Source organism: Sinohyriopsis cumingii, chromosome 13 (assembly GCF_028554795.1).
Source record: "Sinohyriopsis cumingii isolate HCF-2022 chromosome 13, ASM2855479v2, whole genome shotgun sequence".
In the NCBI taxonomy this organism is placed as follows: Eukaryota; Metazoa; Mollusca; class Bivalvia; order Unionida; family Unionidae; genus Sinohyriopsis; species Sinohyriopsis cumingii.
Genome location: NC_142973.1, coordinates 55,656,518 through 55,677,804, shown reverse-complemented (window position 1 = coordinate 55,677,804; position 21,287 = coordinate 55,656,518). Strand labels below are relative to the sequence as shown.

The 21,287-nt window shown below is 39.5% G+C and overlaps 1 protein-coding gene across 1 annotated transcript in view; it reads right to left on the bottom strand.

Moving 5' to 3' along the window:
* Positions 1-21,287, bottom strand: part of LOC149785608 (arylsulfatase I-like) — a 47,263-nt gene that overhangs the window by 1,981 nt on the left and 23,995 nt on the right. The window contains exons 6-11 of the mRNA XM_089979421.1: positions 9,412-9,476; positions 4,280-4,384; positions 3,036-3,099; positions 2,379-2,476; positions 1,798-1,937; positions 709-767 (exon numbers count right to left, since the gene is read on the bottom strand). Of these exons, the coding sequence (XP_089835547.1) occupies positions 709-767; positions 1,798-1,937; positions 2,379-2,476; positions 3,036-3,099; positions 4,280-4,384; positions 9,412-9,476 (531 nt within the window). The remainder of the gene's footprint in view (positions 1-708; positions 768-1,797; positions 1,938-2,378; positions 2,477-3,035; positions 3,100-4,279; positions 4,385-9,411; positions 9,477-21,287) is intronic.

Below are 21,287 nucleotides of genomic sequence, written 5' to 3'. Positions count from 1 at the left end.
AAATGATGACTTAGGAAGCTCAGTGCAATGTCATCTGATCTATGGGAACAACTTGTTCTTGCATTTTTTCTCAGTATTAAAATCAGTTATCATTGAGTAGTTAAGACACTAAATTTAAACATGTTAGTATTAAAATCAGTTATCATTGAGTAGTTAAGACACTAAATTTAAACATGTTAGTATTAAAATCAGTTATCATTGAGTAGTTAAGACACTAAATTTAAACATGTTAGTATTAAAATCAGTTATCATTGAGTAGTTAAGACACTAAATTTAAACATGTTAGTATTAAAATCAGTTATCATTGAGTAGTTAAGACACTAAATTTAAACATGTTAGTATTAAAATCAGTTAACATTGAGAGGAGATAAATTTTAAACATGTCAATATTAAATCAGTAGCACTGAGCAGTTATGACACTAATTTAAACTTAGCTAACAACGTGATATGTAATATGGAAGCAAGAACTTAGAAAAGAGCGAGAAAATGATAGGATATATAACTTATTCTTAGAATTAGATGCTGCTTGTATCATCCTCTTCGGTTACGTTTCGTTTATATTTGATTGGACATCGTTTCGTTTATATTTGAGTGGACATTGGATGTTCATGCAGAATGCTTAAATCTAGACTTGTACATTTGCAACGGAATTTAAATTTCGATACAAGAAATTCATTGACTAGTTTTCAAGCAACAATAATGGTTTACCTGCAGTGCCACCAGCCACATGAAGCAGGGTAGGGTACCAGTCTACTGCGTGCATGATTCTGCAAAACAGATTGTCATAATAATCTGCACAGTTGTCCGCTATTCATAAAGAAAAGCTTCTCCTATCAGAAACACTATAGAGGTCACCTGAATCTGATGTCAAATAACTCTATAGACGTCACTTAACTATAGAAGTCGTCTGAATCTGAGGTCATAAAGAAGTCGTCTGAATCTGATTTCAAATAACTCAGTATATCATCTGAATCTGATATCAAATATATGATAACGTCATCTGAATCTGATATCAAATATCTGATAAACGTAACCTGAATCTGATATCAAATATCTGATAACGTCATCTGAATCTGATATCAAATATCTGATAACGTCATCTGAATCTGATATCAAATATCTGATAAACGTCACCTGAATCTGATATCAAATATCTGATAAACGTCATCTGAATCTCATATCAAATAACTGATAAACGTCATCTGAAGCTGATGTCAAAAGTGGTAATTATTATTTGATCATTCATCCTTTACAAAGGAGTTCAAAAAATTGATACTCGTTCTATATATATATATATAATTATGGGCAAGCATGTTTTTGATTTTGTTTTAATGCATAAACATTGTGTTGGTTGGACTCAAACATCTAATGAATACGATATTCGATACTGAACTTTTAACATAAGTGGTAGTGGTGGTTGTAGCATTAGTATCAGTAGATGTTTATTTTGGCTGTTGTGATGCACGTAGTAGTAGCAGTAGCAGTAGCAGTAGTAGTAGATGCAGTAGTAGCTGTTGTTGCATTGTGTACCAATAATATTAGAAGTTTTTCTTCTTCTCAGTGTACCAATAAAAGAAGCATTTTTTTGTATTCATGACCAGTAGTAGTAGTAGTAGTACTAGCAGTAGCAGTAGTAGTATCAGCAGAAGTAGTAATAGTAATTGTATTTGTTGTAGTATTGGTAGAAGTGGTAGTGTAGCAACAGCAGCAGAGTATAGCAATAGCCTTAATGCGAGAAGGAGGAGGAGAGGAGGACTCCTTTTGAAAGGTTCTCCATTTTATACATGACATGCTTACTCTGTGTTTAGATACTTCGTCTGGTTTAGAAGAGTATCACTGTAGACGAAAGCTGATCCCTTAGTGCCTCCCTCCCAAAGGGTTGTCTTGGCGCCTCGTAAAGGAAGATTATTCGCTCCTAGATAGGTGGGCCCGCCATTCTATTGTTGAAACAGGACAAAATTTAACTGACAAAAATGTACTCTTATCAACAAAAAAAATTTCAATTGAAATATTCAATAATGTTAATATATATTTAATAAAAAATATTTCAACTGAAATAATCAATAATGTTAATATATATTTAATATAAATAATTTGCTTTGCGAATTTTAGTTACTGCTCAATTGTGTATGCTGAGTATCAAAGCTAATTAAAAAAGACATACATTAATAAGTAACTGCATTTTCTAGCTTTCTTGACTTGATTATGCTTGTACTATTTTTGTTATTATTTTGGACAGTGTTTCGCTTTTCCACTCATCTATCTCTCTGTTTACCCATCTGTCTATATATCTATTTATCACTTACGTTACTAACATCGTTTATTCATTTCAACAAATAAGACCAAACAATTTTAGCGACATAAAAATAATCACTTACATCTGTTGTGAAAACCAGAAGTAAATTGTCCATAAATCCTCTTTGCCTCAACACAGCAGTTATATTTCCTACTGCCTCGTCCAGTGCAGATACCATGCCTTAAATTAAGTTTGTATTTCAATGACCAGCTCATGAGTCAAAGTACAATACGATGATATAACGCACAACGACATAACATGCTGAACAATTTCCACTGGACATTTCAATTAAGTTCATATAATAAAGGCATCGAGTAGAATTTTATTAAAATTAATTAATTCCCCTTGGAAACCCCATTTTATATTTGTTGAGATTCTCTGTCAGAACCTTTGACCTGTAGCTTAATTTACTTATTGGAAATGTTAGCAACAGTAACGATATTACAAAAGTGAGATAAGATTTCAGTCTCGGACAAAATTTAATTTTAAATTCTGACAGCGTGGAGCCCTTAAAGAAATTTAATAATAAATGACTAGAAATACCTATAACAAAAGTATTTCATGATTAAATAAATAATGTTGATTATACAGACCGTGTTTCACTTTACATAAAGAATTCTGAACTCAATCAATTCAAATTTAGCTTTCATATTTCTGTTTTCTATGTTAATAGGACTTTGGTCATAATTAGCCGCCTCATTATGTGTTTTAAAAGAATCCACCAAGAGTTGATACTCACCGCAGTAAAGTCTCCGGTCCTTGTCTTCAATATGTGCATATATCTTCTCAAAGCGCTCAGGCACCTACAAATAAATGTAACAAAAAAGGTCAAGTTCAAATCTATTACAAGTTCCACAGAAAATTCAACCTTTTGAAGTCTCGTGTTATTTACAAAATTTAAGTCAATTGATCGCGAAGAGAATATACGGTTGCTTAACAAGCAATGATTTTCAAACCATTTTAGCAGCATGGAAGCAAATATTAACGGCATATACCAAAAATGTTAATTCAAGAAAACCTGGCATATCCAAGGAAAAGAAGCACATAATATCAATACAGAAAATGGGACTTTAAATGCAGACGACCAATAAAGCCTCCAACGACCAGAGCATATTGTCTCCTTTCCAGTAGAGAATAAAATAGTGTACAGGCACAGTAAATCCATTTCAGAAATGGTAGAAGAACGACAACGACAAGATTTAAAAAAGTAAAGAAGCTGCCAGTTTTCAAGACATGCTTAGAAACGTAAACAAAAATCTTTCTAGAAAGCACTCTTTGTTGAAAATAGTGAAATGCCATTTACTGTATGGCTCTTCAAGCTGAACTATCAAAATATAACACGTTTGCAATGTTGATTATGCAACGTGGAAGCAGTTACATTTTCAATAACCCGTGTTTATGCTTCATTTCTCATTCAATAATGTTTACAAACGGAAATAAAAATAAAAAGCAATCTCATCACAGAAGTACATGGTATTTGTAGACGAAGTAACTAACATACTATTGAAAATACAGTTAATAAATCTAAGACCAAACCAGACTGCCCCTTACAATTGGACTGTTGGATTTACATGTAATACAGTGTATATCTATCACTAAACCAGACTGTCCCCTTTCACTGTTGGATTTATATGTAATACAGTGTATATAGAACACTAAACCATTCAGTCCCTTTCAGTTTCACTGTTGGGTTTACATGTAATACAGTGTGTAACTAACACTAAACCAGACTGCCCTTTGTAGTTGCAGTGTTGTAATTACATGTTGTACAAACGCAAAACCAGACTGTCCTCTACAGCTTGATTGACTATAGATAACTGCAACAATGACTTCATTCGTTCGTCTATTCTTAGTTCACTGATCTATACAATAAAAGAAATTACTTGAATTATACGTAGATTTGTGATAAATAATGACAGGATGAAAACAAAATGTCGCATAGCAAATCAAAGAAATCAAAATCAGTCTAAACCTAATACAAACCTCTAGAGGGGCATGCACCGACTGGAAGGCAAGATACAGGAAAAGGGAGTCATTTTGCGGATTCACAGAATTCAGTATGTCGATGGCCCTTGTGGCAAAGGTTTGCTATAGATAAAAGATTGAGAAAAAGCTATATGATCCCCTTCTGTGATTTAACATTGTGCCACCCTAAGATATTCGTTCTCATTGTCATGGATAATGAAGATATGATGAGCCATTACCGATCTGTGTGTACTCGAACAAACATGCTTCTACGTAAATTTAAGAACTGTTCATTGAATATCAAAATTAGATTATTCAAATCTTCTTGCTGCACTATGTACTGTGCTCCTCTGTGGACAAACTTTAGTGAATGTATGAAAAGAAAACTAGTTATTGGTTATAATAATAGTCTTCATTTTCTATTAGGTATTCCTAGGTGGAACAGTGCCTCCAACATGTTTGTAAATTAGAATGTATTCAGTTTTGATGAAGTAATGAGAAAGTATGTTTTCTCAATGATGACAAGAATATCTAATAGTAAGAACTGTATATTGAAATCTCTTTGGAACTATGACATTGATTTAAATTCTCATAGTATTAGTAGATGGAACAAATTATTCTTTAAATAGGCCATTTAATTTCATTCTAAACAATGCATGGCAAAACTAATTGTTGTAGATGTATCTGTATACTTGTCTGTATGCTATATATTCTTTTATGTTTACAATGTTTTTACTTTATATTTTAATTTAGAGGTATGGACTTTGTAGTCTGAAATAAAGAATTCTTATCTTATCTTATTTTATACGGTAATATTACATCAAGATATATATATATATATATATATATATATATATATATATATATATATATATATATATATATATATATATATATATATATATATATATATATATATATATATATATAAGTTCTGACAACCAATGGCATTTCCGGTCTACTTACGTTTAGTTACCTATCAGACTAAACGTTGTATTTAGCGTTCGGGAGAGTTATCGTTGTACCGTATACGCATGCTCAAAGATTTCCGCTTGAAATGCGGTTTTTGTCACTTGTGAGAATAAAGTGATCGAAGCAACACATTTGTGTTATGCGTTCTCATTTGAGATTCAACAAGAACACAACCTACAAACATTACAATAATCACGATATAGTCATGATATAATATTAAAGTATTTTATGTGAATTTGAGTTAATTTTTTATGCTTTGCTGGTTTCATTTTGTATCCAATATGACGTCATAATCGGATAAGTGATGGACATTACGACTGATTTCTGACATGCTGTCAGTGCGTCTGTAAATCACATAATGCTTGAACTTCAATGGGTCCAGCACGTGCTAGAGTTTGATTGACATAAGGCTATAACGACACTTTCATCAATATATATATATATATATATATATATATATATATATATATATATATATATATATATATATATATATATATATATATATATATCGCCTACACATGCTGAGGAAATTGGAGTTAAGACCTTTCACCAGCACAACAACCCAACCCCACAATTCACCCCCACCAAAACAAAGGGTGTATGAGGTAGAGTTTACCTGAAGAATTAGGCTGTATCTTTCGAAATGTGAGAATTAGGCTTATTTTTTTAAATGCGAGAATTAGGCTGTATCTTTTGAAATGTGAGAATTAGGCTTATCTTTTGAAATGCGAAAATTAGGCTTATCTTTTGAAATGTGAGAATTAGGCTGTATCTTTTGAAATGCGAAAATTAGGCTTATCTTTTGAAATGCAAGAATTAGGCTGTATCTTTTGAAATGTGAGAATTAGGCTGTATCTTTTGAAATGCGAGAATTAGGTTTATTTTTTGAAATGCAAGAATTAGGCTGTATCTTTTGAAATGTGAGGAATTAGGCTGTATCTTTTGAAATACGAGGAAGGACAAGCCCCATTTTCATCACTTACACTGATAAGCCCCATTTTCATCACTTCGATTGATAAGCAGAATGTGACGAATGTTATTACATTGTAGGCAGCGAATAAAATGTGCTCATTTGGAAACACGTTATCTGTCACGGATTTAGCATAATTCAAAGCCCAAAAATAATATCAGCAGTAATATTCTAAGAAAAGTCTGGAATAAATTGACATCAAATAGACAAACAATTTGAAAAATGAATCTGGTGATAGTTATCCTGCTTAAACAGATTGTGTAAAGACCATGCGAGAATGCCTGTCGTGCAGGTTTGAAATCATTCGGAATGGCTGAGGTTATCGACTATGTATAAGCGAACAGATTCATGCACGAAGAATGATCGGTGGGGGGGGGGAGAGAGATTTGAAATGTGTGAAGAGACTATTTTGATGAATAACTTTAAGAGAGAGACATAGAGAGGCAGGCAGAGAGACAAAAAGATGAAGAAAGAAAGATAAAGATTTGAAATGTGTAAAAAATAATATTTTGATGAAGAAGAAAGACAGAGACAGAGAAAGAAAGAAAGAGACCTGAAATGTATAAAAAAGAGACTCTTGATGAATGAGACAGAGAGAGAAATTTATTTTTTTAAACACTAATTTGATGAATGTTTTGATGAATAACTTTTATGTTTATACCCCCAAGTTTTTTATTTTATTCTATTTTAATTAATGTAGAAAATTAAAATGTATAAAATTAAACAGTGAGAAAGGACTAAGACTGAGAAACTATTTTGATCTGTGTGAGATCAGTACATTATTTATGACGAATAAATACATACATACATACATACATACATACATACATACATACATACATACTTACCTACCTACCTACCTACCTACATACATAGATACATACATACGTGGCCCCGAGTGGCCGAGTGGTCCAAAGCGCTCTCCGTTACGGATCACTGCTATCTCACCTCTGTCTGCGTCTGTTCGAGTCTCGAATTCAGCCAATGTGGGTATGTGAGAAAGCTTGCCAGTAGCTTCTCGTGGGTCGGTGGTTCTTTCCGGGGTTTTTCCTGGGTTCTTCCTCCACCATTAATACTGGCTGCCATGTATAGCCTATCGTGTGCTGAAAACTGGCGTTAAACCCCACAACAATAACATACATACATACATACATACATACATACATATATACATACATACATACATGCATACATACATACATACATACATACATGTATTTGATTTGCCTGTTAAAAAACAATATGAGTTCCTCTTCTAACACAAAGTACGTTATTCCAATCTTATAATAATACACACACTAAAATAACAATCAACAAGACTTACCTCCTTCTCACGAGAATAAATAGTCGAGAAACAAAACAAATTTCAATTTTTAGAGTGCTACAACTTTATATGAGAGAGCTTGCCAGTAGCTTCCTGATGGGTCGGTGGTTCTTCTAAGGTTTTCCCGTGTTCTTTCTTGACCAGACCACCGTGTATCATGGGCTGAAAACTGGCGTAAAGCCAACAAAAACCGAACAAAATTTACTCAGACTACCGGTAACTCATCGCAAATTAAACTAATAAATATGACAGAACATAATAGCCATTTGCAGAAAGACAAACTTGCATTGACTTGATCGGACTGTTCGCGTCAGCTGGGACAAACGTTTATTCACTTGATCCTATTTTCATGTCAGCTTAGACAAACTTGTATTGACTTGATTCTACCGTTCGTGCCAGCTGAAGCAAACTTTCATTCACCAATGTTTATGGACTTAATCGTACTCTTTGTGCCAGATAAGAGCAATTTATTGACTTGATCCGCATGTTCATTCCAGATAAGATAAACATTATTGACTTGATCCTACAGTTCGTGCCAGACAAGATCTTCATTGACTTGATCCTACTGCTCGTGCCAGACAAGATCTTCATTGACTTGATCCTACAGTTCGTGCTAGACAAGATCTTCATTGACTTGATCCTACTGCTCGTGCCAGACAAGATCTTCATTGACTTGATCCTACAGTTCGTGCTAGACAAGATCTTCATTGACTTGATCCTACTGCTCGTGCCAGACAAGATCTTCATTGACTTGATCCTACAGTTCGTGCCAGACAAGATCTTCATTGACTTGATCCTACAGTTCGTGCCAGACAAGATCTTCATTGACTTGATCCTACAGTTCGTGCTAGACAAGATCTTCATTGACTTGATCCTACAGTTCATACCAGACATGATCTTCATTGATTTGATTTTACAGTTCGTACCAGAGAAGAGCAACTTTATTGACTCGATTCGCATGTTCGTGCCAGATAAGATCAACTTTACTAACTAGATCCTGCCAGCTGAAACGAACTTTATTGACATGACCCTACTGTACGTGCCAGCTAACACCAAAGTTTATTGAATTGATCCATCTGTTCTGTTGGGATTTAATACAGGTGGAGATAAGGTGACGTATGAGACTGACACTTGCATTCATCAGCTAAAACACCAGAGTCTAATTCGTTAAATTGTACTTTCAATAAATAAAAGATCTGAGTTACAGACACTGGAAGGCTAAATACAGAAACAAGTTTACCTGCTATGTTTCATTAACTCCACTCTGTAAAGTCAATTTACAGCTAAAACAAATATATTGTACGCGAACAAACAGAAACACGTGTTGTTGAAGTGTGTGTGATTTGAATGTTTAAATGTAGTTTTAACAAATTTTCTGTCATATCGCTGTGATGTCTGCGGTGTGGCAGTTTATAGTGATGTCTAGCACTGGAGCATCATGCCGCAGATATGTGGCATTATGACCCATCCAGTCATATTAGCATGACACCAGGCCGACCAGTCGTCCTAACACTAACCTCTAAATGCTGAGTACCAATCGAGGCAACTCTTAGTACCATTTTTATAAGTCCTTGGTATGACTCAGCCTGGGTTCGAACCCGCGATCTCCCGAATCCGAGGCGGACGCTCTAACCACTAGGCCACCGAAGCGGTATTGTTGAAATAATAACTATCAGCAGCTTAAGACTATATGAACCTTTTCTTTCGCTAAATATGTAAACCGATTATCGAGCCCTTTTTTCTCCCACTAAATAAGCAGACTGACCATCGACACTTTTCTCTCACTAAATATGTAGATTGATTATCGAATCTGGAACTGTTTTCATTACACGTTAAATCAAGTTTTAACTTTATTTCACATGATGATTATGCAAAACTTACCGCTGAATATTCTCCCTCTGTTGGATGATATACATCCTTGTTGAACCTGAAGTCATAGCCGGTACCTATAGAAATATGAAAATAAGTTTGGAATCCGTTTCAAGCATCTATTTATCCATCCATCCGTCCTTCCTTCCTTCCGTCTGTCTGTCTGTCTGTCTGTCTGTCTGTCTGTCTCTCTCTCTCTCTCTCTCTCTCTCTCTCTCTCTCTCTCTCTATATATATATATATATATATATATATATATATATATATATATATATATATATATATATATATATATATATATATATATATATATATATATATATATATATATATAAGTAGTATATGGGGATACCCTAGCTTCAATGGGAATTAGCATTACAGAACCCCCTGGGACACTCTAGCCTCAATGGAAATTTAACATGGGGAAAAATCATGGGACATTCTAGCCTCAAGGGGAATTTAACATGGGAAAGTCTTGGGTCACTCTAGCCTCAAGGGGAATTTAACATGGGAATAGATTGTGGGTCTGTTGAGCGACAAGGGAAAATGGAACAGGGTCGGGACCCTATTTTAATACGGTCCCGACCTGATGGGTCTATGGAAATGGAACAGGCGAAAATTGAAACAGGGAGGGGTCTCTATTTTTTTTTAAATAAATAAAAATAAAAAAGGGGTAGGCAATTGAAAGTCAATCTCTTTTCGAGAAATGTGGGTGGCCCTGAAAAGGGCCTTTGGGTTTATGTTAATATGCCCTTAACATAAAGGGCATCTGCAACATCTTCTTCGTCTTAGGCTTCGTCTAATGATAGGTCCATAGACTAACACTCTTTTCAGGCATCCTTCCCTCTCCACGTAAATCCTACGTATCCATAGGCTCGTGTCGGTCCTTTGGACAACTGTCCACTCGGATCGGACATACATAGGTATGTCCGTCCTGAACATCATCGTTGACACAAGCGTTGAAGAGTGTACGTCGGTCCACATGTTGAGGCGCCGAGAACAGGTGAATCAATGCAGTGAACTGCACTTATTTATAGGGGGAGGAAGGATTGAAACGGATTGAGTTCATTGACCAATCCAAACACGCGTTACAAAATTCAGTCAGCCATCGTCCAATCGGAAGAGAGCAGTCTGTGACGTCACGTGGTCTATATAGATTCGCTAGCGCCTGTGTGCAGTCAATCTATGCGACAGTTATTCAACATGACGGAAACTCAGAAAACGATCAATTGGGGTGCACCAGCACTGGAGACCACCCAAGGGAACCCGGACTTACTTTCAGAAGAGGTGAACTGGGATTTTGTGGATTTACTTACCTCGCAAGAATTTGTTCCGGAACCTTCGTCACCTTCTTCATTGCCGCACGTGGAAAATTTTAGACAGAGACAGAAAGAAGAATTGGAGAAATTTATACAACGACAATAGGAAGCGGAACAAGCTTTTCTCCTACAGCAACAGCAGCAAGAAGAAGAGGTAAGAAAAAAACAAGAAGAAGAAGTAGTACTAGCAAAGAAACAAGGGTGTGAAAATCAAACGGTCACGGTACTGTTAGACATTTTAGCGGAGTTAAGAAGTCTGAAACAAATGTATCAGACTTCTTTATCACGACCGAAGAGAATACGACCTTCCCGAGTTAAACACTCCAACCCTGTAACTAAGCCTACCGTGCCACCCTTAGTGATTTCAACCAAATCATCATCATCATCATTATCAAAAGTACACAGTCCAGAAGTAGGCCTTGGCCGTGCCAAAGGCTTAAGGCAGTTAAAGTTGATTGCCTAAACTCACTCCTACACCAAGAAAAAGGCCCTTTTCAGGGCCACCCACGTCTCTCGAAAAGAGATAGACTTTCAATTGCCAATAACTAAAAAACCCATTTTACTCAATAGTACATGTCTGTGTATGGGTGTGCGTGAGTGTAGGTTCATATTTTAAAATCAAAACTCAAAGACACTTACCTTTTAATACCTAATTTATTCTTTTACAAATATTTACAATCCAATTCACAATTCACAATTCTCAACAGAACACTTTAAAAAGTTCATACACTTCTTCTGTCTCATTGTTCACTCTCTTTGTTTTTTGAATTTCTTCACCGTCACAGTCTTTTCCTCCTCTTCCTCCTCACTTTATTCCCTTCTTCTTTTCTTTTCCTGTTTCTTTTTCTTCACCTGTTTGTTTTCTTCCTCTTCTTCCTCTGAAGAATCCCACTCTTCTTCTGACTCTTCTTGTTTCTTTTTTGGGCAATCTGGAGACCAATGTCCTTTTTCTTGACAATAATAACAGGTATCTTGACTTTTGTCTATTCTATCCCCTTTTTTTCTTTTTTGACGGTCTGGACACTCTGAAGACCAATGCCCTTTCTTCTGACAGATATAGCAAGTATCTTGACTTTTATCTCGCAAGGAAGGAGAGTAGTCCGTCGGCTGGTCTGAAGAGAATTTTCGGATGACCCATCGCAAAGCTCTGATGAAACGTTTAATCTGTCTAGTCTCTTCCATCGTTGTGCTCGGTTTGAGAGTGAAATGAATAGTGAAAGGACAAGACACACACCCTTTTATATACGCTGGTTTGCTAGGGCTATAAATTAGTCCATGGTGTTTAAACTTTAGTCCTTTGACGTTTTGCTATCAAGATGAAACGATCCAATTCATTTGAGAAGAAAGAAGAAGAAAGTAAGAGGCAAAAACGTGATCTATCGCCTCGTACCAGGGCTGAAGTCTTGGCACAAATTCATGTCAGTGATTTTGAAGAGGACATGAGTGAACCAGAATCCAAACCCTCTAAACAAAGTTCACCACCCTTAGTCAACCCTGAAAAGTACTATGACATTCGAGAGACAGAAAAACGCTCCTCTAGAAAATTTTGAACCACGGCTTACAAATACACGGTGAAGTTTAAAGATTTCAAGTCCGACGTACCGTTGGAGAAAGCAGAAGGGTTCATCACCGGGGTGTGGGATTCTTTACTTACCACACTCAAGCAACAACGTCAACCCAAAGAAGACGATCGCTTGAGACTTTCCATACAACACGACGGTTTGAAATCCCCTGTTTGGATCGAGTTTAGCAGCCCTGCAGAATTGACCGCTTCCAATGTCATGGACAAGATTCAACACGTACAACAATCCAATGACCAGTTTGACATCACCGATGGAAAAGCCACACTGTTTATGACCCACGTGTCTCCTCCTCAAGGGGCTAGACGCAAAAAGATGTTATTGGTGGACGAGCTTCGCAGCACCAAAACAAGTCTTGTCCGAATTAACAACCGTCAAGACCAGATGTGTTTAGCAAGGGCTATCGTGGTGGGACGTACTTATGTCAACAAGAACGACACGACAGAATGGAAAAGAGCCTGGAAAACTATTCGACAATCGGACCGAGCCAAACAACGAAACGAAGCAGAACTCCTGTTACAGCAAGCCGACTTGCCCAAAGACAAACCCTGTGGCATTCCTGAAATACAAAAATTGCAAGATGTCCTAGCTCCACGCTACACCTTGAAAGTGCACCCTCAAGAAATGCGTGGGTCTCTGTTGTTTCGAGGGAAAGACTTTAAGGATGGAAAATACATTCACGTCTATCATCACGATGACCATTTCGATACCATTACCAGTATCACCGGATTCCTGGGATACGGTTATTACTGTGAGAAATGTGACTATGGTTATAATAATCGAGAGCAACACAAACATTGCTGATTGAAATGCTCAGGATGTTTGGCCTGTCCACCGTGTTTGAGCGAAGGACAAGAACCAGTGCATTGTCCTGCTTGTCTGCGCACGTTTGTCAGTCCTAGCTGTTACCAACAACATTTGAAGACGCAAGGTTCACAGCAGAAATACGTTTGTCAACTGCTGTGACTGTGCCCCGCGTGTGGACAAGGCATACGTACCAATAGTGCCAAGGCACACGTATGTTCAGGAAAGAAAAAAATGTCACATTTGTCACCACATCGTGGACTTGAAACATCAAAGTTACATGCAAAAATACCAACCCCAACAAGAGGAAGATGACGGTCACAAGAAGAAGAATAAAGGCAATTTCATCTTTTTCGATTTCGAATGCATGCAAGAGACCGGTATTCACATTCCTAATTTCTGTGTGGCTCATCGAGCGTGCGAAAAGTGCATTCAAGAACCTATTTTCAGTCATTGCCCTCACTGCAGCAAAACTCCTGGAGGGCGTGAAAAAATCTTTCGAGGACCGAACACGCTAGCCGATTTCGCCCAATGGGTCTTAGACCCCATCGACAAGACGTGGAGCCAAGAGGACATCGAACGTTACGGAGATTGTCATCGCCATGCCACGGTGATGGCTCACAATTTCTCCGGATACGATGGACAGTTTCTTTTGAGGTACTATACGGAACATGGCACCGAACGTCCTAAAGTCACTTTGAACGGAGCCAAAATCATTTTCATGCAAGTGGGACAAGTGCAGTTTAAAGATTCGATGAGCTATTTGGCCATGCCTTTGAGTCGAATGCCTAAAACGTTTGGAATGACAGAAATGGCTAAAGGGTACTTTCTACACTTTTTCAATACCGAAGCCAATCAATATGCCGTTCTACCCCATTTGCCTGAGGCTCACTATTACGACCCTGACAACATGCGCACCGAACAACGAGAAGCTTTCTTCGCTTGGTACCAGGCTCACGCCTCGGACCGTTTCGACTTTCAGGAAGAAATGTTAAAGTATTGTCGTTCCGACGTGGACATTTTACGGCGTTGCTGTGGAAAATTCGAGAACTGTTCATGGAACACGGAGGGGTCGATCCTTTGAAAGAAGCTTGCACCATTGCCAAAGCGTGTTCCTTAGTGTACCGACAACAATTCATGCCAGAAAACACCGTGGCTGTCATCAGTCCTCAAACGACCAACTATGTCAAACGTCAATACTCGGTCAAAGCCCTACGCTGGTTACATTACTTGTGCGACAAGGAAGACAAATGGATTCAGCATGCCCGCAACGGAGGAGGCGAAAAGACCATCGGAACGCATTCGGTCGATGGCTGGGACTTAGAAAACCCCAAGATCTTGTACGAGTTTAACGGTTGCTTATTTCACGGATGTCCCGTCTGTTACCCTGACCGTGACACTAAAATCAGTTTTTACAATGAACCATGGAAAACTTGTACCAGGACACTTGTCAGCGACGCCTTAAGTTAGAACAGGAAGGATACCAAGTGGTGGAAATGTGGGAACACGAGTACGATCAAGGTTTGAAAACCGATCCCGAGTTTAAACGCCTCGTGGAAAGTTACCAGTTCATGGACCCCCTGAACCCGAGGGACAGTTTGTACGGAGGAAGGACCAATGCCACCTGTTTGCTGTACCAAGCCGACGAAGAGAAAGGAGAAGAAATCAAATACTTGGACGTGTGTTCGCTGTATCCCTACGTGTGCAAATATTGTCGCTTTCCTGTAGGGCACCCACAATTGTTCACCGAACACATCGACCTGGCCAACATTCGACAATACGAAGGTTTGATCAAGTGCAAAGTTTTGCCTCCCACGAACCTATACCATCCCGTCTTACCTCACCATTGCCAAGGCAAACTGATGTTTCCTTTGTGCCGTACTTGTGCGGAAACGTGCAACCAAGATCAACCTTGTCATCACACCCAGGAAGAACGGACCTTGACGGGGACGTGGGTCAGCGTAGAATTGTTCAAAGCTTTGGACATGGGATACCAACTGTTAGAAGTGTACGAATTTGTCACTTTCCCAAGACACAACAATACCACAAAGGTGACCCCACGCAGAAAGGCATTTTCGCAGACTACGTGGATGCCTTTTCGAAACCGAAGCAAGAAGCCAGTGGCTATCCTTCCTGGTGTCACACTCCCGAAGACCAAAAGACATTCAAAGAGAAATACTGGGCACAAGAAGGCATCACGTTAGATCACATCGAGAAAAACGAAGGCAGGCGATCGTTTGCCAAAGTGATGTTAAATTGCTTGTATGGTAAAATGGCACAACGACCGTGTTTACCCAAGACGGAATATTTGACCGAACTTCCCGCTACCTCCAGATGATTCACGACAAAACCAAATTCATGAAACACGTGGACGTCGTTCGCGAGAATTTGATCTTGGTCAATTACGAAGAAGATCTGGACTTTGTACAAGACGACCCCTTTGGAAATGTCATCATTGCGGCTTACGTGACAGCCCATGCTCGCTTAAAATTGTACAAAGCTTTAGAACTGTTAGGGGAACGTGTCCTGTACTTTGACACGGATAGTTGCATTTACATCCACCACCCGAGTCAACATCACCCTGACATCGAAGGAGACCGTTTAGGAGCCTGAACAGACGAGCATCCCGACGACAAGATTCTAAGTTTCGTCAGTGGCGGTCCAAAAAACTACGGCTACGAATACCGGGACAAACAAGGAGAAGTGCACACGACGTGCAAAGTGAAAGGATTGACTCTGAATTATCGTACCAGTCGTGTGGTCAACTTTGGGGTATTGAAAGAAGCCTTGCAATCTGGAGAGGATGAACACTTTAAAGTGACCACTCACCAACCCAACAAGATTGTACGTTTACCCACTCACCACATCGTCAGTCGATCCCTGGAAAAAGTCTATCAAATCGTGTACCAGAAGCGAGTGCGACTTCCCAATCATTTCACCTTACCGTATGGACACGTCGGTATTGGTCTGTATATAAAAAGGAGCCCTAGGCAAGATCGATGGTTCATTGTGACTATCAAGACCAAGCGAACATGATGAATACTTTCAGAGAAACACAAAACAAGTTCAGAAGGGCACAATTCAAGTTTGGGGGCTCTGAAGTGGAATGCGATTGTGAGCCTTGCGATGGGAACGATGCTGTACGCTGTGACCTTAGCGATGCCGTAAAGCATCATGGGAACTTTGTTCTCATTGCCCCTATCATGGAAAGTGATGCTGTGCGTGTCAAAACTGAGGGATGCGAAAGCGATGCCAATCGTCCTCTTGGACACTTTACTGGGTTTCATTTTAAAGGTGAATGTCTACCTTCACGTCTACCTCCCTACGGATGTCATCCAGCCCTGAGCAAACTCCTGTCCATGTCACCCAACCCTCATCGAAACGAACCTGTGAAAGACGAATATTCGTTTCCTGTGCGTTTGTCGGAATACTGCGACTTTGAAAATCGTCTTCAATCGTTCAAAGGAAAATGGCCTAAGTATCTGGGAGGACCGACCCCCGAAGAATTAGCCAGAGCCGGATTTTACTACTTGGGTGAAGGGGATAAAGTCAGGTGCTTCAGTTGCGGTGTGTCATTTCACCACAGGGAACCGCAAGATTCGGCCTACGTAGAACATGCTCGATGGTCACCGAATTGTCATTACTTACCCTTAGTGGGACCGAGACATTGAAGTAACTTACCATGGCGTTGACGAAGAAGAAACTAGATTGGCTAGGAGTCAAATGTTGGACATCACCAAGACCAGTATTTAAACTTCATTTCAAAAACGATATTGAATCATTACGTAAAGAACTGCAAGAGAAGATTTGCAAGGAAGTTTGGCAGGGGTTTGCCAGAGTGAAATCTCAATGGGTAACTGTAGAACTTTTGTGCCGAGAAATTTCACAAGAGGAAAGTGAAAAAAGTCAACCAGTGTGTTAGATTTCTCTGGGTCAAGTGTGCATTCATCCTATTATATCACTCTACACCGTTTACATCAAAAGAGTTCAGTGAGATTCTTGGACGTTACCGTGAATGGCAGTGGTCAGAAATTACTCACTATGTGGATTACTTTTGCTCTAGGAGAAGATTGTGAATTGTACGGACTGACCTATTCATGGATACTTTACAAGAGAACATTCGTACTTTGCCTGTGGAGTTGAGAGAACGCATTTACCGAGAGCTGGTCAAAATACAAGTGAAACATAAAGAACAGTTGCATCCGGTACGTCACCGGTGTTTGAACCACTGGTACCTGAATGCTATACAAGGACTGATTCAGTTGAAAGTGTTCCATTGGACAGACATTGATCAACGACCCCCTGGTTTTAAAAAGAATTGGTTTGGTATTGATAATTCTATCTACTACATTGTAAACTTACTGGATCCAATTCCAGAGGAAGAGTTAACGAATTACCAACATCTTTTACGCAATGTCAACTTAGTGAAAGAGGAAACTTCTGAACGAATTTTAATGTGTAGATTAGTGATTAAACGATTTAGATTCGACAATGAATTAAAATCATGTCTGTGCAAACGGTACATTTCTTGTGTCAGAAAGAGAATTTAGTATGACCTATTCATGGATACTTTACAAAACAACATTCGTGCTTTGCCTGTGGAGTTGAGAGAACGCATTTACTGAGAGCTGGTCAAAATACAAGTGAAACGTAAAGAACAGTTGCATCCGTTACGTCACCAGATGTTTAACCACTGGTACCTGAATGGTATAAGAGGACTGATTCGTCAGAAATTGTTTCAGTGGTCAGACCTTGTTGAACACTTTGAGTTAGTGAATGAACGAAATGATTGTAATTTTGGTTACTTCGAGATTCATCTAGAGCAACGCATTGAGGAAGACAAGTTAAAGGATTACCAACATATTTTACGTGGAATCTGCCTAGCGGAAGAGGAAACATCTAAACAAACTCTTTACAGTTTGGAGCATTTAAATTTCCCACTGCAGAACGAAGATGTCTAGTTAGAAAGTACCTTTATTGCTTCCGAAATAAAGAGACTATAAAATCAGAAATCCATGCCACGGCTTATGTCACATGTGATTGAACAGATTCCGTGGAAGGAACTCAATGACCATATTCAAACCGTGGGTCATTACCATCAATTATTACAAGAACTGTATCCATTTAATTTGGGACGACAAGTGGTGTGTGTCTTAGTGACTTATTTTCTTGGATTTCGTTTACCAGCCGATTCCTTGTGGACTCTTTACGATCAGTACTTACCACTCCAATGGCCTTAAATGGTCACGAAAGACTCCTTTTACTCAAAGCCTTGCGTTTTCATCTGGATACTTCTCGACCTCTACGGGAAAAAAAGATTCGTCAACTTTTAGCTACCGAAGACGTGTATGACGATGTGTGTGTAGCTTGTGACTTACACCCCCATTGGACAGATGTCCCTGCCTGGAAAGAATGGGATTTTGAGGCTTGGACCCAAGAAGTGGCCCAGTATGCACGAGAGTTGTTCAAGGAAAAAAGTCACTTTTCAACGTGTGTTAGTGACAGTGCCAGAAGAACCCGTCACTCAGGACAGGACTGTCGTGAACATGCCTGAAAGACCCTTTCGGGAGGACACTTGTGTGACCTTACCCCCTATAGAACTGGTCAGAACATTACCCAAAACATGTTGTACAGACACTTGTTTCTCTTGTACGTTGATGGTTTTCATGTGCCTTTTATCGTTGTACTTAAGCCTTTGACTTTTATGTATTTTTGTCTTTCGTGTTCATGTTTAAAACATTCAATAAACGTGTTCTGAAAAAGTATATAAACTCTTGTCTTGTCTGTTTTCGTGTCACAAGTGACATTCCTAACACTATGGCTACCTCTGCTGTCTCTGCTCCCTCTTCCTCCACTGTCAAAGTCATCGACGAACACTTAGATCGTGCCAGTTGGGAGGCTTTGTATCTTCGCCATCCCTTTAACATGCTCATTGCTGGACCTAGCGGTTCAGGCAAAACCGAATTCGTCAAACGTTTGATCGAACACAAACATCATTTGATCGATCATCCACCTCAACGCATCGTGTGGTGTTACAAAGAGTGGCAATCGGCGTACAGCCTCTTGCGAGAAAGTTAAGGCGATCCCATCGTGTTTATGGAAGGCATTCCTAAAGAAGACGACGGCATCGTCTCTGACTCCCGTCAAACCCATTTGGTCATTTTCGACCACATGTAAGGAGAAGACGAAGAAGAAATTAAACTGCGGTTTACGCGCAAAGGTCATCACCGTAATGCCAGTGTCGTTTACATCACCCAAAATTTGTTTCAACAAAGTAAAGCCCATCGCACCATCAGTCTCAATGCGCATTACGTGGTCTTGTTTAAAAGCCCTCGAGATAAATCGCAAGTGCAAGTCTTAGCCAAACAGTTAGGGACGCCTTGGCTGACTCAGGGGTACGACGATGCCACTCAAACTCAACACGCCTATTTACTCGTCGATTTGAAACCTACGACCCCCGATGATTTGCGATTTCGCACCCAATTGTTTCACCACTGAGGCCAAGACGGAGGGCCTGTCCTGTACACATCTCCGTCCTCGACTTAACTTCACTCCACAAAAAATCTATAAAAACCTCAGACACTTTTCGTCTGTCTCACACAGTTTGAACATGACTTTCCTTCAGTCGCATCTTCCCGTCAAATTGATTCGTGCCTTGTATTGCATCAGTCGATAAAAAAATCCACAAATACGGGCTCGTGTCTTAGAAGCTAGTCTCAAAGAAGTCTTACGATGGTTCACGGTGACAGCACGTCAATTACTACAAGGGATCATTCAGATTCCTCATCAAACCAAACGCTTTTTTGATCGAAACAAAGTCGCTTTGACCCAACTGGCCGATCCCCGCATCGACACTCAAACCAAAAAACAAATCATTTTGAAACCTGGAGGGAGCGGTACTCTAGGAGGGGTCATCATTCGCTCTCTCTTAAGATGGGATCCTAATGCTCCCAAAGTTCTCCCCAAGAAAAAAGAAGCCAAACGAAGCTCCAAGAAGAAGAAAAAGAAAAAGACCAGGTCCCCAAGGAGACCTGTGTCCCCAAGAACTTCTCCAGTGGTGGGACCCTCCTCTTACCAGGCACCACCCGGGAAAAAGAAGAAGAAAAGCCCCCAGAAAAAGAAGCAGAGAAAAAGTCCCGAGAAAAAGAGAAGTCCCCAAAAAACTAGTCGCAAGAGAGGCACTTCGGTCAGGACGCAACCTTACACTCGCAAACCACGACCAACAACGGCGGTAACCCAGTCTCCGGTAGCCTCAGGTTCATTCACTTCTCCGTTGATGTCACCAAGAACTGAAGAGTACTTGGAGACGTTGATCACACCAAGAACTTCTCCGTTGATGACCCCAAGAACTTCTCCAGTGGCAGGACCCTCCAATTTAGTGGCAGTGGCTGCTGCTCACAAAGTACCTGCTCCCAAAATCAAAGTCCAAGAAAGATCGGGTATGTTACAAAGTTTACTGGATTTGTCCAAGCAAGAACTGGCTCGATTTAGTCCGCTGCGTTCCCCTGCACGACGTGTCATGCCTGTCCTGAAGTTGATACGACGTAAAGACAATCAGTGGCGACGCGTTCCAGTATAAAAAAGTGTGTGTGTGACCAAGTCGGGGTATCAGTGTTTTTGGTGCTCCTGAAGACTTAAAGATGTCACCCTCCAGAAAACATCCTTCTTCTAAAACCCAAGGAAAGAAAAGGAAAGGACTGCCACCACGTTCAGTCAAACATGGGGACATGTTATCTGTCCTGTCCAAAGCTTCTCCACCACTACGAAAAAACCTCATTCAATCAGCCTCCAAAGAGGTCATTGATACCGTGTGCGAATGTTGTTTGAACGTCTTGAAAGGTACGACCCCTTTGTCCAAACACCAGAAACAATGCTTAGGCAAACATCGTCACGTTCTTCGCCAAATGGTTCAAAAGAAAATTCCCCTTCGTCAAAAGAAGAAGATGTTGGTCCAACGTGGATGAATTTTACCCCTCTTGCTAGGCCCATTGCTGAAAGGAATCTTGGGAACCATGTTGGGAGGACTGGTGGGAGCAAGATAAAAAGGCCCTCTGAAGTCCCAAGATCTCAGAATCGACCCCTGACATCCCATGGAAGGACGAAAACTAGCTTTAGTGCCTTACAAACGATGGATAGAATACCATCGTTGGCAAGAACAACGCACCCCGCATTTACCTCCCAATCC